At 35.0% G+C, this 16,303-nt stretch overlaps 2 protein-coding genes across 13 annotated transcripts in view; one reads left to right on the top strand and one right to left on the bottom strand.

Moving 5' to 3' along the window:
• The window catches only part of LOC306857793 (palmitoyltransferase ZDHHC16B-like), a 14,917-nt gene extending 9,451 nt beyond the window's left edge, over positions 1-5,466 (bottom strand). The window contains exons 1-5 of one of the 3 annotated variants that reach the window (XM_079397952.1): positions 5,290-5,466; positions 1,822-2,069; positions 1,535-1,729; positions 161-249; positions 1-3 (exon numbers count right to left, since the gene is read on the bottom strand). The exon at positions 1-3 is cut by the window's left edge and continues 26 nt beyond it. In XM_079397952.1, coding sequence (XP_079254078.1) covers positions 1-3; positions 161-249; positions 1,535-1,729; positions 1,822-2,061 — 527 coding nt within the window. In that variant the 5' untranslated portion in view covers positions 2,062-2,069; positions 5,290-5,466. Of the gene's footprint in view, positions 4-160; positions 250-1,534; positions 1,730-1,821; positions 2,070-3,201; positions 3,337-5,289 lie in introns of those variants that run through there. The other 2 variants (XM_079397953.1, XM_079397954.1) reach the window with 2 other exon arrangements.
• A 322-nt stretch (positions 5,467-5,788) lies between these two features.
• LOC306857791 (cAMP-dependent protein kinase type I-alpha regulatory subunit-like) lies at positions 5,789-15,363 on the top strand. 10 transcript variants are annotated; one of them, XR_013783136.1, is made up of 12 exons: positions 5,789-5,902; positions 6,867-7,075; positions 7,985-8,152; positions 8,235-8,326; positions 9,511-9,572; positions 9,658-9,704; positions 10,250-10,408; positions 10,494-10,554; positions 11,940-12,061; positions 12,147-12,228; positions 13,322-14,466; positions 14,812-15,362. XR_013783136.1 is itself a non-coding variant. In XM_079397946.1 (11 exons), the coding sequence occupies exons 2-11, from the start codon at positions 6,857-6,859 to the stop codon at positions 13,492-13,494; spliced, it is 1,185 nt and encodes a 394-aa protein (XP_079254072.1). In that variant the 5' UTR covers positions 5,789-5,902; positions 6,846-6,856; the 3' UTR covers positions 13,495-15,363. The 10 variants fall into 10 exon arrangements, 5 of the variants coding, with proteins under 5 accessions (XP_079254072.1, XP_079254073.1, XP_079254074.1 ...); XR_013783137.1 differs by having other exon boundaries at positions 5,794-5,902; positions 6,846-7,075; XR_013783138.1 differs by having other exon boundaries at positions 5,794-5,902; positions 6,846-7,075; positions 13,322-14,512; positions 14,615-15,362.
• The last annotated feature ends 940 nt before the right edge of the window (positions 15,364-16,303 follow it).

Raw genomic sequence — 16,303 nt, 5'->3', positions numbered from 1 at the left:
CACCTGTGATGGAAAAAACACACAAAAAATGATTGTTTTGTTTAAAACTAGAGTAATCTGATGAATAATTTGAATTAAAAATGTGGTTAATTTGAATCCATTATTTGTATGTTTATGTTGTCGTCCTCTAATCGGTGTGCATCAGGTCTGAGAGTCTCACCTGGAGCAGATACTGCAGTGATGAGTTCTGGCCGCTTTGGGAACGATACATTTTTTACAGATTGTAACAGTTGGTATATCACTCTTTTCCTAAAACAGAAGACAAAAGCAACAAAATGTTACATATTGATAAAAATGAGTGAATGTGAACAAAGCTGGCTTTTGATTTAAATCAATTTGCAAAGAAAATGCTGAAGCTTAAATGTGTCATTTCTGTTTCAAATGGAAAACAGCTAAAAATAATGACTTTTTGAAATGATTTTTCCTTTCATCTTTCTCATAGGGATTTTAGAAAAGCCTTCATTCAGGAGTTGTAAGTCATGAACCGAACCATCCTGCTCAGAAGCAAATCACAACATTATTTGAGAATCAGAAATACTGGCTTTAAGAACTACAATCCCATGAAGCAGTGAGAATATACCTGTTTGCATTAACACACACATATATACATTATATGCATATAAACAATACAGTATACCTTTTTTTTTGGCAAAATATGTATATATAAATGGTCAAGTAGTTTGATAGTGTCGAGAATCTGACTCAATAACGTGTTTCATTGAAGTGGGCGGAGCTAAAGAGTTATTTTGGTGCTATTTACCTGTTGCAAATCTCTGATTGGTGGAGATTTCTTTGCAGAATCATGGGTTATGTAGTTTTTTTGTTTGTTTGTTTTTTTTAAACCAGGATGTCCATTCTTAAACATGATTATTAAAAAAAATACATTGAAATAATGCAGGCTTCAACAAAAGCATATTACTGATGAACAACCTCATAACTTTGTGTCTTTAAAGGTTTGTAAGTTCTTCCCATGGAGAAAACTAATGGGATTTTTACTTCCAGAACCGAACTGTTGCGCTCTATTGATTAATTAAAATGTGATACTAAATATAACAAATGAAAAAAGGAGGCTCTTGTGCTTCGTTCCATTCACATGTAACACTATTTCAAGTCAATAACAGAATCCATCAAAGGGCAAAAAAGCTCATCTTGAAATTATTTTGCTGTGTATCCACATAAAAAGTAAAAAAAGTGCTCAGTGCACGTTAAAATCAACAAACGTTTCGGTCACGCAGATGAGCGTTTCTGCCCTTTGATGGATTCTATACTAAATATAAAACAAATAAATAAGTAAATAAATAAATAGCTTAAAAAACCCTCGCATATACAAGATAAAACTAAATAAATAATTAAAAACACAGATAAAAATAAATAATTAAAATTAAATAAATTTTTTAAATAAAATTAAAATAAATTAACACACAAAAGATATTCCAGAATGAATAAAATAACAGCTTTTTTTATATATATATATATTTTTTTTTTTTTTTTTTTTTCAGAATATAGGGAAGACAAGTGAAATAATTTGATGCACCTGCGGTGGGAAACCCGGACATGTGGTTGTAGCTTTATAGTAATGGAAGACGATCATGAGGAGGTTCCAGTGTCCGTAACAGAGGTGCCAGAGGATCCAGTGAACGGGGTATGAGCTGAAGATGATGGGCAGCACACACAGATACACGATAATTACGACTGAGCTGGTCAAGGCGATCACCAGAAACACAAACACCTACAGCAGCAAACAGAGAGAGATCAGAAGCACTGAAGACAGAGCGGCTCAACTCTGTGAACTCTTCTGAGATCAGATGTGACTCCTCCTACCACTCCGAACCAGCGGGTCATATTGTCCACCAGCCAGTAGATGGGCTCAAAGACGCAGTCCAGCGCCGTGTCTGAACTGGTCAGCACATTGAAGTAAAGGGACTTCAGCAGCAGCCTCGCATAGTTCCACAGATTCTGTATTCGGCTCGACCGCTTTCTGCGTCCCCGGCAAGGACAGAGCCTTAACCAGCGCAGCAAGACACGCATGACTCTGGAGACAGACAACCTCCAGCTGCGCATCCCACCTCCTGCAGCACACACACACACACACACACACACAGAGAGAGAAATCAGAAACACAAGCTCTCTGACCTTCAGGGTCTTCATTAAGCACATAAATCCTGTAAATAATACAGCAGCCTGAAGAAGCACCGACCTCTGTGATCAACAAATGACGGAAATAAATGTGACCCTGGAGCACAAAAGCAGTCTTAAGTCACAATTTTTCAAAATTGAGATTAATACATCATCTGAAAGCTGAATAAATAATCTTTCCATTGATGTATGGTTTGTTATGATAGGACAATATTTGTCTGAGATACAACTATTTGAAAATCTGGAATCTGAGGGTGCAAAAAAATCTAAATATTGAGAAAATCTCCTTTAAAGTTGTTCAAATGAAGTTCTTAGCAATGCATATTACTAATCAAAAATGAAGTTTTGATATATTCACTAAATATCTTCATGGAACATGATCTTAATATCCTAATGATTTTTGTCATAAAAGAGAAATGTATAATTTTGATCCATACAATGTATTGTTGTCTATTGCTACAGATATACCTGTGTTACTGATGACTGCTTTTGTGCTGCAGGATCACTTATGATGATCAACAATTACAACTCTATTGATTAGATTGTTTGAATGAAGGAAAAAAATTATAATCTAAATAGGTAAATAAAAATTAATAAATGAAGAATTAAAGGAATCAAATAAACACACACATACAAAAGATATTCCAAAATATCCCATTAAATAAAAAATAAATTCCATAAATTTTCTAATTGTTCCAAGATATTTTAATTATTTACTAAATTAATACATAAATGCCAATAAAAAATAAATAGACATACATGTAAGATATTTCAAGATATTACAATAAATAAATTAATTAATTAATTAATTTGTTCTATTAAAAAGCACACATATATATAGAAAACATTAAAAGATAATTCAGTAAAATGGTAAATACATAAACATAGAATTAATTGGCAATTAAACAAAGAAAACATTTCAATCTATTCTAGAAAACTAACAAAATAAATTAATTAACTTAATATAATTTAAAAAATGAAATAAAATGAATCCAAATATTTTTTTTATCATCTGAAGATATTATTAAATCTTTCAGATACACGGAGTGTAATTAAAATCCTTACCTAACGGTTATGGTTTCTGATTTTCTTAGCAAACAAATGTATTCCAAAATGACTGAAACTGTTCTCAACTCATCCGTACCAAGAGAGAAACTGTCCTTAAGATCATTTCCAAGACACTTACTCCAGCAGTGCATGTGCGCGCACACACACCACACACACACACACACACACACCACACACACAGACACACACACACACACACACACACACACACACCCCACACACACAGACAGAGAGACACACACACACACACACACACACACACCCACACACACCCCACACACACACACACCACACACACACACACACACCACACACACACACAGAGACACACACAGAGACAGAGACACACACCACACACACACACACACATTAGTGTGATTAGATCAAACATTGCAAGTTCAAAAATGCACGGATAAATATTGCACAGGATTATCAACTGATGTCCGAGACAGAAAACAACATGCTAAATATTTGATCAAGTGCTTGGCAGGTCCCCTCATGTGACAAGCAGCAGCTGTAACCCGGCACTGGACACACTTCCTCAGAGAGCACCTGATACGCTGGGACTGAGGAAAGTGAGGATCGCTTACAAGATGCTTTCATCTGCACACACTTCTTTTTTCCGAATGTGGCAGCTGGAAGCTGAGCTCGTGGTTCAAACAATCGAGGGACGTGACGTGATGATGTCATACTGAGGTCACATGGAGCCAGTAGCTCCTTACCGAACCCTCAGATGAACCACAGCGACTCTCAGAACTAATCAGATTCAATTATTCATTTTATATTCTTATATTGTCGTTCTGAAATGCAAAAAATCTGAAAAAAACGTTCAGTGTTGTTACTGTTAATCAAAACTATTTCAAATAGTGTTTCACTGAAATAAAGCTGAAAATAAATAAATAAATATTAGATAAAAAAAACTTAGAGAAGAAAAGAGCATTTGGCAACTAAATGAATATAATTACTAAAACTAAATCTGAAATAAAAGAGCTAGATATAATAATAATAAAAAAAAATTATAATAAAAATGACCACAATTACTACAATTGTATTTAATATAAAAGTAACCAAAACCAAAAATATAAAAAGAGTCAATTCAATTAGTAACAGTATTTAAATATTACTAAAATAAACGCATGCATTCATGAGTGTATAGTTCTGATGAAAAACTCAGGTTTGCTATGAAATAACAACTAAAAAGAAAAGAAATGGAAGATATTAATATGCCATCTTTGAGCTTCTTTGTGTAAATTAAACATTATTACAGTCTTCAATAATGCATCCAATAAAAATAATAACATACAATAATTAATCATTAATGCTGTCAAAAGATTAATCGCATCCCAAATAAAAGTTTATGAGTGTGTTATGTATAGATTTATTATGTATATATAAATACACACACATACAGTATATATTTAAGAAAAATGTTGTTTATATAGTAAATATATTTATGATATAAATTATATGAATATAAATGTAAATATTTTCTAAATATATACTGTATGTGTGTTTATATGTATACATAATAAATATACACAGAACACATATTATGCAAACAAAAACTTTGATTTAGGATGCGATTAATAATTTGACAGCACTATTAATAATGTAATAAATTACTATAATACATTTCATAATTAATAAAAATAATAAATTAGTAAATAAAATTCTGCCAATTTATGAATATTTGCCAACAAAAACTAATTTAAGCATTAAATATTCATCATTTGCTCACGGCACACTCAGAGAATTGTATTAATTGTGTGAAACGCAGACATTAGACTAATTAAGAGCAGGGTTGGTGGAAAGTTTCCAGTAAATGTCCTAGTATTTGCATCTAATTAAGAGTCACTAATCATTTAATGGAAAGAGATGCCATGAGTATGAATGGAGACTGATGGATCTTCTGTTTCTAGCTTTGCAACAACATCAAGAGAGTAAAACACATGAAGTAAGTGCTGAGTGTCCTGCAAGCCCACACCTGACCGCCAGGTGACCGTAACCAGCACTTCCTCTTCTGAGCAGAACAAGCACGAGCCAGCAGCAGCTCAAGAGAGAAACAACGGAACACATCAAACATACCGAATCTGCTCCCGTGCACTTACTCGCCAGACTCGCTGATAAACTGCTTCAGGTCATGTTCGCAGGTGAAGGATGACCACACACTCAAAACAGCGCAGATATTCTCTCACTGCAGCATGAACCGAGTGACTGCTAATCACACTTCCGGTCTTCACCGCAGTTTACAAAATAAGAGTCGCGGCAGAGACATGGAGGCATTTATTAATAACGTTCATTAATACAATTTAAGACAAACCTAGCATTGAGGCCCATGATATTATATATTTATTTATTGTACGTACGTCAATATACGGAAAACATATTAAATAAAATAATCTAATAGTAATAATAAATAAGTGTTGCAGATGAGCTTCGGCTACAAGCACTCTGGTACATGCATCTGTTTATTATATAGGCAACATAAATAAAGGAAATGTTTAAAGATCAGGGATTTATAAGGGAAATTGACATTCTGAGTGATACGCGCGCTTTAATGTTGCCAAGGGTTACCTTAGAGGCGCATTGACGTCAGCAGCCACTTCCGGTGGGCATCCGTCCAGACGCCTAGAGAATAAAGACAGTTCGCCTCAGAATAACGGAGCAGCGCAGAAACCGAGTCGCGGTTCACAGCTCGGTGAGGAATAACGGAATAACCGGCGTGTCGTGTTCTGTCCGGTACATGCAGCGCTAAACAGCTGCTATTATCGGTAAACGCTAGAAATCCCGTTTGTTTATGAAACAGATAAAGATGGCGCCGCTATCAGCGGCCTTCTGCTCGAGATTTACAGCATCTTTTGATCTGTTTATTAAAATCATATTTCATATATTCTTTTAGTCTTGTATAAAGGATCTAAATTCATAATAATCTCATCACTAATCCTGTTCCTGTCCTCGGAGGGAATGTTTAACTGTATTTGTCATCATGTGCAGCCATTAATCATATTTTAATCAATATTAGTTAGTTTTGGACTGAGTTTGTGCATTAATCATATTTTAATCAATATTAGTTAGTTTTGGACTGAGTTTGTGCATTAATCATATTTTAATCAATATTAGTTAGTTTGTGCATTAATTCTGCAGCATGCACAGCTTTAGTGGCTTCTTCCATCAAACTACATATAAATATATGGCTCAAGACAGATGGGTGTTATTGTTTTTTTAGTTTTACTGTATTTTCTGCAATTAGTTGTAAACATTTTTTTTATTTGCTAGCACTTTACAATAAACTCTCATTTGTTATCATTAGTTAATGCATGAACTATATATTTTTACATTCATTTTTTGGTTACACTTTATTTTAAGGTGTCCTTGTTACAGTGTAATTATACATTTAAGTACTGAGTAATATTAATAACTACATGTACTTACTATATGATTAGGTTTGGATTAGTTACTTGCATATAATTTATTGTTATTATAATAGTAAGTACATGTAATGTGTAACAAGGACACCTTAAAATTATTTTAATAATTAAGGATACATTTTTAAATAATTATTATTATTACTGCATTTATTAATGCTGTTATTAACCTTTGTTAATCTTAGTTAATAAGAATGTTGTTGTTCAACTTCACAGTGCATGAACTAATGTTAACAGAGGCTGCAGGTCAGAGGTCAGATCCAGCGGTCAGCATGGCGTCAGGCAGCGTGAGCAGCGAGGAGGAGAAGAGTCTGAGGGAATGTGAGTTATATGTTCAGAAGCACAATGTCCAGCAGCTGCTGAAGGACTGCATCGTGCAGCTGTGCTCCTCACGGCCCGACAGACCCATGGCCTTCCTCAGAGAATACTTCGAACGGCTGGAAAAGGTTATTTCTACATCATTTGTGCAATCATCACTTTGCTTAAATAAGATTTTCAACAACTGGTTATGTGTTTATTAACATAGTAAGTGGCTCATGCTGTAATGCACAGCCACACGAGTATGTTTTATTTGTTAAACTAGCGGCAGCAGTGATAGAAAGACACCCATGTTCATTAATTAATATTAACAATCATTATTATAATCGGAATAAATTGTGTAAATTGTCCCTCATGTTAGTAAATATGTACAAATATGTTTTTTTTTTTACTCAAGGATTTTGTCAAAAGATTATTTTAAAATATATTTCCTAAAATATTGTTATTAATATACTATTATCATTTTTAATTAGCTTTTATTTTTGTATATTTCATTTATATTTTATTTAGTTAATTTTTCATTTCATATAACAATTTAGGTTTAATTTAATTTATTTCATTTTCAGTTTTTATTTATTTCCAGGTTGTAATTTTAGTGCTTCAACCTAAACTAACAAAAAAGCCTGAAAAAAAGTTATTTTAAGTAAGTTTTTAACTATATCTATTTTTTTTTTTTTTTTCAGGTTTATTTCAATTAACAAACTTTTTTTTTTCTTTTGTAATTTTAGTTACATAGTTAAACCCTGACATGGGCTTTGCCCTTTTCTCAGATAAAATGTTTTTATTTTATTTTTAAAAACTGTTTTTAATAAAATGCTTTTTTTAATGCTTTTTTTTTTTTTTTTACTTTTTTTGACCTCGTAATTTTTCATTAAAACTTAACAGGATTTTTCAGTGAAATGCCAGACTTCTCTCTGCTTACATATGCAGGACTTCTCCAATCATTTAGTTCAGATCTGTTGCTGCTTCGACTTCAAATCCAACCAGAATCTGTCCTCCTCGTAAAATCCTACTTTTTCTAAACATGCATGCATCAGGAGGAAGCTAAGCAGCTGCTGAGCCAGCAGAAAGCCAGCTCTCGCTCAGACTCTCGTGAAGATGAGGTGTCTCCTCCCATGAACCCCGTGGTGAAGGGCCGCAGGCGGAGAGGAGCCATCAGCGCTGAGGTCTACACCGAGGAGGACGCCACCTCATACGTCAGGAAGGTGTGTGTTTGTCAGACTGATGTAATGTCGGATGTGTCGGGCTCTATAGCTCAATCAGTCGTGTGTTCTGTCTCCTGTGAAGGTCATTCCTAAAGACTACAAAACCATGGCTGCTCTCGCCAAAGCCATCGAAAAGAATGTGCTCTTCTCACATCTGGACGACAATGAAAGAAGGTGACTTTGTGTTGTAGTTCATTTCTAGTTTTTTAGCAAAACACAGTTTTTTTTTCATACACTGGACAGTTTTGAGATTTTAAATTGTTTGTTTTTTTTCAGACTAGTGAACAGAAAACATACTGACTTTTAAGTGTTTATTTTATTGCACTTTATATGTTTTCAGATTTCAATTACAATACATGTCTTTATCTCTTTTTTTCACTTCAGCAGCACTTTCATATATTAAACCTTACGATTTTATTGCTATATATGAAGGATTTTACAGAGGGGTTTGTTTATATGTCATTTGCATGATTTTGTTATTACACTTTATATGTGACCCTGGAGCACAAAACCAGTCATAAGGGTCAATTTTTTCGAAATTGTGATTTATGCATCATCTGAAAGCTGAATAAATAATCTTTCCATTGATGTATGGTTTGTTATGATCGGACAATATTTGTCTGAGATACAACTATTAGAAAATCTGGAATCTGAGGGAGCAAAAAAATCTAAATATTGAGAAAATCTCCTTTAAAGTTGTTCAAATGAAGTTCTTAGCAATGCATATTACTAATCAAAAATGAAGTTTTGATATATTTACGGTAAGAAATGTACTAAATATCTTCATGGAACATGATCTTAATATCCTAATGATTTTTGTCATAAAAGAGAAATGTATAATTGTGATCCATACAATGTATTGTTGTCTATTGCTACAGATATACCTGTGTTACTCATGACTGCTTTTGTGCTGCAGGGACACAAATATTTGTGTGTGTAGATTTTTATTACAATGCATATCTTTAAGGAGCATTTTATTCCTACCTATAGTCTCATATAGGTTTTTACAGAGAGGTTTGTTCATATTTCATTTGCTGATTTTATTCCTAAAAACATTTTCTGATTTATGGAATTATAAAAAGTGAAATCCCGTCTTGAAAAACTTTTACTTTAAAATCAAACAAGAAATTTGAATCTGGTTTTATCCAAGGTTCAGATTTATGTTCTGGATATTTATGCAAATTAGTGCATATTTAATGCATCATTTGCATATTAAACATAACATATTTCACAAACTTGTAATATGAAAACCTGTTTGCAGTCCTGAATGTAATCAATCAGCTGGGGATGCGTGGTACTCTCAAAGAAATATATCAAATAATTGACCGACCAAATTTGTCTGCTGCTTTACCCTGCAGTGATATATTTGACGCAATGTTTCCGGTCACCTACATCGCAGGAGAGATTGTCATCCAGCAAGGTGCAGCATTAAGAATACTTATGAGGAATTACATTGATCATATTTATATATTTACTTACCTTTACTGTTTCACGCTTGGTTCTAGGTGACGAGGGCGATAACTTCTATGTCATTGACCAAGGAGAAATGGATGTAAGTTACACCTTAGTGTTGGGCGATATGCTCAAATATTATATCATCCTATCGTTAGCCTGTGAGATCGCCAATACACGATATTATCGTGCTAATTTATTTAATTACTTATTTACTTAGTTTCAATGCCGGAAAGTGAACCAACTCCAGCGTAAGGCTAAAAACAGCCTAATGCTTTTTAATATGACTGAATTTGGATTTAACATAATACTTTTTAGAGTAACTTACCCAACACTGGTTAGAACACGCAACACTGTAAAAACACTGAAAAAAAGGGCACAAATAAGCCCTAATATTTATTAGAAAGTATTACTAGCCTGATAATAATCATACTAATAATATTCATCTTGCATCAGCCACTGGTGATATCTCTGACTATCGTCGATACACAATACTGTCATCTATCAGCACGACCCTATTACATCTAAACAACACTGCAGTTTAAGATGTCTTCATATAAAACATGTTTTCAACCTAAAAGTCCCTCTCTGGATTTGCTCTGTCAGTATCCTGATTGACTTAGACACCAGTGTGTTTCCTCGCAGGTGTATGTGAACAGCGAGTGGGTCACCAGCATCGGCGAGGGCGGCAGCTTTGGAGAGCTGGCTCTGATCTACGGCACCCCGAGAGCCGCCACGGTCCGAGCCAAGACCAACGCCAAGCTCTGGGGCATCGACAGAGACAGCTACAGGAGAATACTGATGGTACAGCTGCCCTACACTCACACACACACAACCTCACACACACCACACGCAGCATAACATACATCTGTCCTGTGTTTGATCACAGAGAAGCACTTTGAGGAAGAGGAAGATGTATGAGGAGTTCTTGAGCAAAGTATCTATTTTAGGTAAGTCTGCTTATCACTGTAAATAGATTGGCCACATACTCAACAGACTAGATTCTCTCCTGTATGAGTCTCTTCATGAGCTTTGAACTGTGCACGAGTCTCTAGCTTCTAATTTCTTTTAATCTAATCAATTACATTTTGATTCAGCATTGCATTAATAATGATGATAAGTGGGTATTAAAAGATGAAGGTCACGCTTTATTTTATTTAGTATTTTTTAACCATGCAGCAAACATTTTTAAATATCTTGAAAAAATACTTTAATGTCTTTAGAGCGTTGAGCGTTCGTTTAATACATTTGGCTAAAATCTAGAAAAAGATGATGCTGTATTGGCTATGACTGTACAAGATAGGCTACTAGATAAACACGCTGTTTGTTTATTATGATTATCATAGGCAAAGAAAAATTAAAAAAATAACGTTATTAACCGATTTCAGAAGGGTAATATATTTGTTGGACTCTCCCATTCACTCTCGAAGTGCACCTAACTATGATGACTTCTGCTGCGGAGAAACCTGCAAATGTGAAAAAGGTCTATTGGGTAGGATTAGGGATGTAGAATATGGTCATGCAGAATAAGTGCTTTATAAATACTAATAAACAGCCAATATGTTAATAATAGGCATGCTAATAAGAAACTACTTCATAGTGAGAACTGGTCCCTGAACTAAAGTACTGTATTAACAAAATGCATATTGAAATATTAAATGATTAAAAAAAATAATAATTATACGCTAAATATGAAACTAAAATCACCAGTAGGTGGCAGCAAATTGCTGTCTTAATGAGTGAGTCATTGAGTCATTCATTCAACCGATTCCTTCAAACGGCTGATTGATTCAGAAGGTGAATGATTCACTGACTCACTTGATTCAGATTCATTTAGTGCTTTGTTTGGGACTATTTTTTTGCAAAATTGAGCAAAACAGATAATATTGTCTTAAATTTAACTTCTTGTTTATTGAACTATTTTATAAAACCAGTATCGCATTTGCAATCGTGCTGATATCGTGAGACAGCTTTTTACTTCGACGGGAAATATTGGCATGTTTTAATATCACAGGATCGTGTGACACTGTCTATCTCTTTATCTTTCTATCTATCTGTCTGTGTGTTGATCTATTGTTTATTTGTGCTATCCTAACAAACCTAAATCCTAAATATTGTCCTATCCTAACAAACCATACATCAATGGAAAGATTATTTATTCAGCTCTCAGATGATGTATACATCTCAATTAAAAAATGACCCTTATGACTGGTTCTGTGGTGCAGGGTCACATTTATCAAATTATATGACTATATATATATATATGTATATAAATAGAGAGAGAGAGAGAGCGAGTGTGTAGTGCCTGTATGATGAGTGTATGTGCTGACTGCAGAGTCTCTGGATAAGTGGGAGCGTCTGACCGTGGCTGATGCTCTGGAGACGGTGCAGTTTGAGGACGGACAGAAGATCGTGGTTCAGGGAGAACCAGGGGACGAGTTCTTCATCATCCTGGAGGTGCAGTATCTGAAGCTCTGCTGAAAGCCTGCCAGTGTTTGTGTAAGAGTTGTGTTTTCTGAAGTCCGGTCGTCTGTCTCCTCAGGGATGTGCAGCCGTTCTGCAGCGCAGGTCAGAGAATGAGGAGTTCATCGAGGTCGGCCGGTTAGGACCCTCAGACTACTTCGGTAAGTGACACTGAACGTGGAGGTTTCGGTGCACATTCTTAAAGGGATAGTTACCCAGAAATGAAAAACAAGAGATGTCTGAGCTTCTGTTTTTATAAAGTAGAAGTGGATGGTGAGTTTTGCCGTATACATCATCATCTGCATTCCTTGATATAAAAATGGAACCTCAGGCATTTCATGAAACAGAGAAACTGATTTAGGCTCAGAATGAACTGTCCCTTTTATCTAATTAATGTTATTAATGCAGTATGTCTCTGAATATGATCTGTTAGTCAATACAATTAAAAATGTATCTTATTTGATATGATGTTGTTTATTTATTATAATGGGATGCTTATTAGTTATTCATGAAGCTATATTATGGAAGTCTGTTTGAACTACAGAATAATAATAATCATAAAAAAAGTTAATTGCAACTTTTTTTTATCTCACAATACTGACTTTTCTTCTCATAATTGTGAGTTGGAATGTTTATATCTCTCAAAACTGAGTTTATATCTTGCAGAATTGTGAGGGGGAAAAAAACTAAATTGTTACATTAAAGGTTGCAATTAGCTTTATATTTTAGTTAGTGTCAGAAACGGGCTTCTGTAATATATCGTGCAGTTAAATAAGCACAAAAACAGTCTTAAGTGACAATTTTTAAAAATTGAGATTTATGCATCATCTGAAGCTGAATAAATGATCTTTCCATTGATGTATGGTTTGTTATGATAGGACAATATTTGTCTGAGATGCAACTATTAGAAAATCTGGAATCTGAGGGAGCAAAAAAATCTAAATATTGAGAAAATCTCCTTTAAAGTTGTTCAAATGAAGTTCTTAGCAATGCATATTACTAATCAAAAATTAAGTTTTAATATATTTACAAGATATCTTCATGGAACATGATCTTAATATCCTAATGATTTTTGTCATAAAAGAGAAATGTATAATTTTGATCCATACAATGTATTGTTGTCTATTGCTACAGATATATCTGTGTTACTCATGACTGCTTTTGTGCTGCAGGGTCACATGTGAAATAATACAAATAACATAAGAATATGAGTAACATTAATATCTGTGGGTTGTGTGTGTTTGCTCTCACCAGGCGAGATCGCTCTGCTGATGAACCGACCCCGTGCCGCCACCGTCGTGGCCCGTGGGCCGCTCAAATGCGTCAAGCTGGACCGGCCGCGCTTCGAGCGTGTCTTGGGCCCGTGTTCAGACATCCTCAAACGCAACATCCAGCAGTACAACAGCTTCGTGTCGCTCTCCGTCTGAGACGCCCCACTCCTGAAAACCTTTCCCGCAGGGCCCAGCATTCAGCGTTTCATTTCCCCCTGGTGTTCTGAGGCTCATTACCGCTTCATTAAGTCCAGAGCTTTAACGGCTGCTGTCATCGTCGGACACTTAGAGCCAAACGAAAGGACAGACAATCAAAGTACGTTCCTCCAATCCAGTCACAGCCTTTACTCTGCAGTGTTTTTACCTTTAATTCCGGGCAGTAAATGAAAACAATAGAGGAGTATGAATATATTTATAGTAGAGTTATTCTAAAACCATTTTACCCTCACAGACCAGGTTAGTTTTTTAAGACTAGTTTTATAAGATGAACTGCCTACATATATAACAGAGTGATGCTTGGCTGTGCTGGTTCTATTCTTTAAGCCTTACTGCCTCATTTCCCCTCCTCGATCAACATGAACATGTTTTATTTCTTCTTATCATTCCAGAGATTTGTGTTCAGTTGCTTATCGTAGAAACTCGTGAGGCCGTTCCTGTGCAGTATCTATACCTTTAGGGTTTATTGTTTGAGAAACTGGCTGATCAAATTTTAAAACTCATTTGTGAACCGATAATTATGGGAAAACTCAAAACGATGGTAGTTTGTGTTCTGTTATGATGCCAGTGCCAAACGATGCACAGAGCCTCACTTCTCGACTCGAATTTAGCTTCTAGTGCTGACTCTGAGCGTGACGGATTTCATTTCATTTGTGTGTTCCTGCGTGTCACTAAATGAGCTTTCAGTCGGAATGCTTCAGTATTTACCTTTCTGTCAGTATATGCTCTATAATACCAGTTTTATTTTTCCACAAAGGTGCACAGTTAGTCACCCGTCATAATTTCAAGTGTTTCTGTGGCTATTCTTAAAGGAATGGTTCACCCAAAAAAGTTCACCCACAGTGAATGGGTGCCGTCAGAATGAGAGTCCAAACAGCTGATAAAAATATCACAATAATCCACACCACTCCAGTCCATCAGTTAACATCTGGAGAAGACAAAAGCTCAAACAAATCAAGCTGAAACAGCATTAAGACGTTTCTAACTCAAATGAGAGACAACAGGAGATGGACTTTTATCCAATAATAAACCCATAATAACTCTTCCTCCAGTGAAAAAGTGCATCTGCTGTTGTCTCTCGCATCAAAATCCAGCCACATATTAGTTTAGAGCTGTTTTGTCTTGTAAACGCTGCTTGATCTGCAGATTTCTCTCCTGATTCAGACCAGAACTCTTTATCACTGGAGGAAGTGTTATTATGGATTATAGACTTGTATTTGAGTTAAAAACGTCTTAATGCTAGATTGTCTTCTCCAGATGTTAACTGATGGACTCATTATTGTGATGTTTTTATCAGCTGTTTGGACTCTCATTCTGACGGCACCCATTCACTGCAGAGCATCCATTGCTGAGACGTTAAATGGAAGATTGGCGATTTGTTGTTTACATGTCCATATTCTGTTTTGCTGTTAAACAATCCAGAGCAATCATTGTTTGATTCTCTTCATTCACAAAATGCTCCTTGTTTTAGTTTTTGAGAAATGCATATTAAAATGGTGTAACACGAAGGATTTTCAAACTCTTTCAGCTTCATCTTTGTAATGTTTATCAGGTTGATTTCCATCTTCATGGCAGCGCCGCTTGTTGTGTTTTCTATCAGTGAATGAAGAGTGACTGATGAAGAGAATAGAGCTGTTATCAGATGTTTCTGCTGGTTCTGTGACCTGCTGATATATCGCGGACCACTGATGATGTTTGATTTGTCAATGTTGCCCATATTCCAGCGAGTTCTGTACGGAAAATAATCATTTTGGTATAGATCGTCCAAATGGCAGTTTAAGCAATAAAAAGGTTGTTATTGAACCATCAAATGCAGTCGAAGACTTTCTTTCCAGACAAATGATCTTATTTGTGTTTATTTCATGTTGTCATATCGCTGTGCAAGACACAAGAGGGCAGCGTTCAACCGAGAGAAAATCTGACCGTTCAGAATGGAAATATTATTACTGTAACAGGATCATGTGGCATATGAGTGCTGTCCTGGTGTCATATTGAAAATAAATTATTACAGTTAGTTGCTAAAAGTATTTAGCTTTTTTTATTTTGTGTTAAAATGTTCATTTTCGGCAGTTTGATTAAAATGAGCTTTATTTCCTTTGATTCATTTGTCACAGAAAAAGGAAGGGCCGCTTGAGTACATTGCATTGTGGGATATATAACGTGCATTATGCTTTGTTGTGAAGATTTTTATTTTTTTATTAGTTACTCATCAAGGATGCATTAAATTGATAAAAAGTAACATTAAAGACATTTATAATGTTACAAAAGATTATTTTGAATAAATACAGTTCTTTTGAACTTTCTATTCATCTGTGAATCCTGAAAAATAAAATGCATCGCGGTTTCCACAAAAATATTGAGCAGCACAACTGTGTTCAACATTAATAATAATCAGAAATGTTTGTTGAGCAGTAAATCAGTATATAATTATGATTTCTGAAGATCATGTGACACTAAAGACTGCAGTAATGCTGAAAATACAGCTGTGCATCACAGAAATGAATAGATATTCACAGAAAACAGCTGTTTTTAATTATAATATCGTAGTAATATTTCACAGTTTTTACTGAGTTTTGATCAAATAAATGCAGCCTTGCTGAGCAGAAGAGGCTTCCAAACACTCTTGAATTGTAGTATATTCCGCAGTTTGGTAAACAAACTATATTCAGATACTCTATGCAGTTGAACACTGTCATGATATACATACTGCAGACATAGCTCTGGGATATAATTTGGGTTTGTATGCTGT

Source organism: Barbus barbus (genome assembly GCF_936440315.1).
Source record: "Barbus barbus genome assembly, chromosome: 38".
NCBI classification, from domain to species: Eukaryota; Metazoa; Chordata; class Actinopteri; order Cypriniformes; family Cyprinidae; genus Barbus; species Barbus barbus.
Note: the sequence above shows the minus strand (reverse complement) of the source record. Positions and strands in the feature narration are given on the sequence as shown.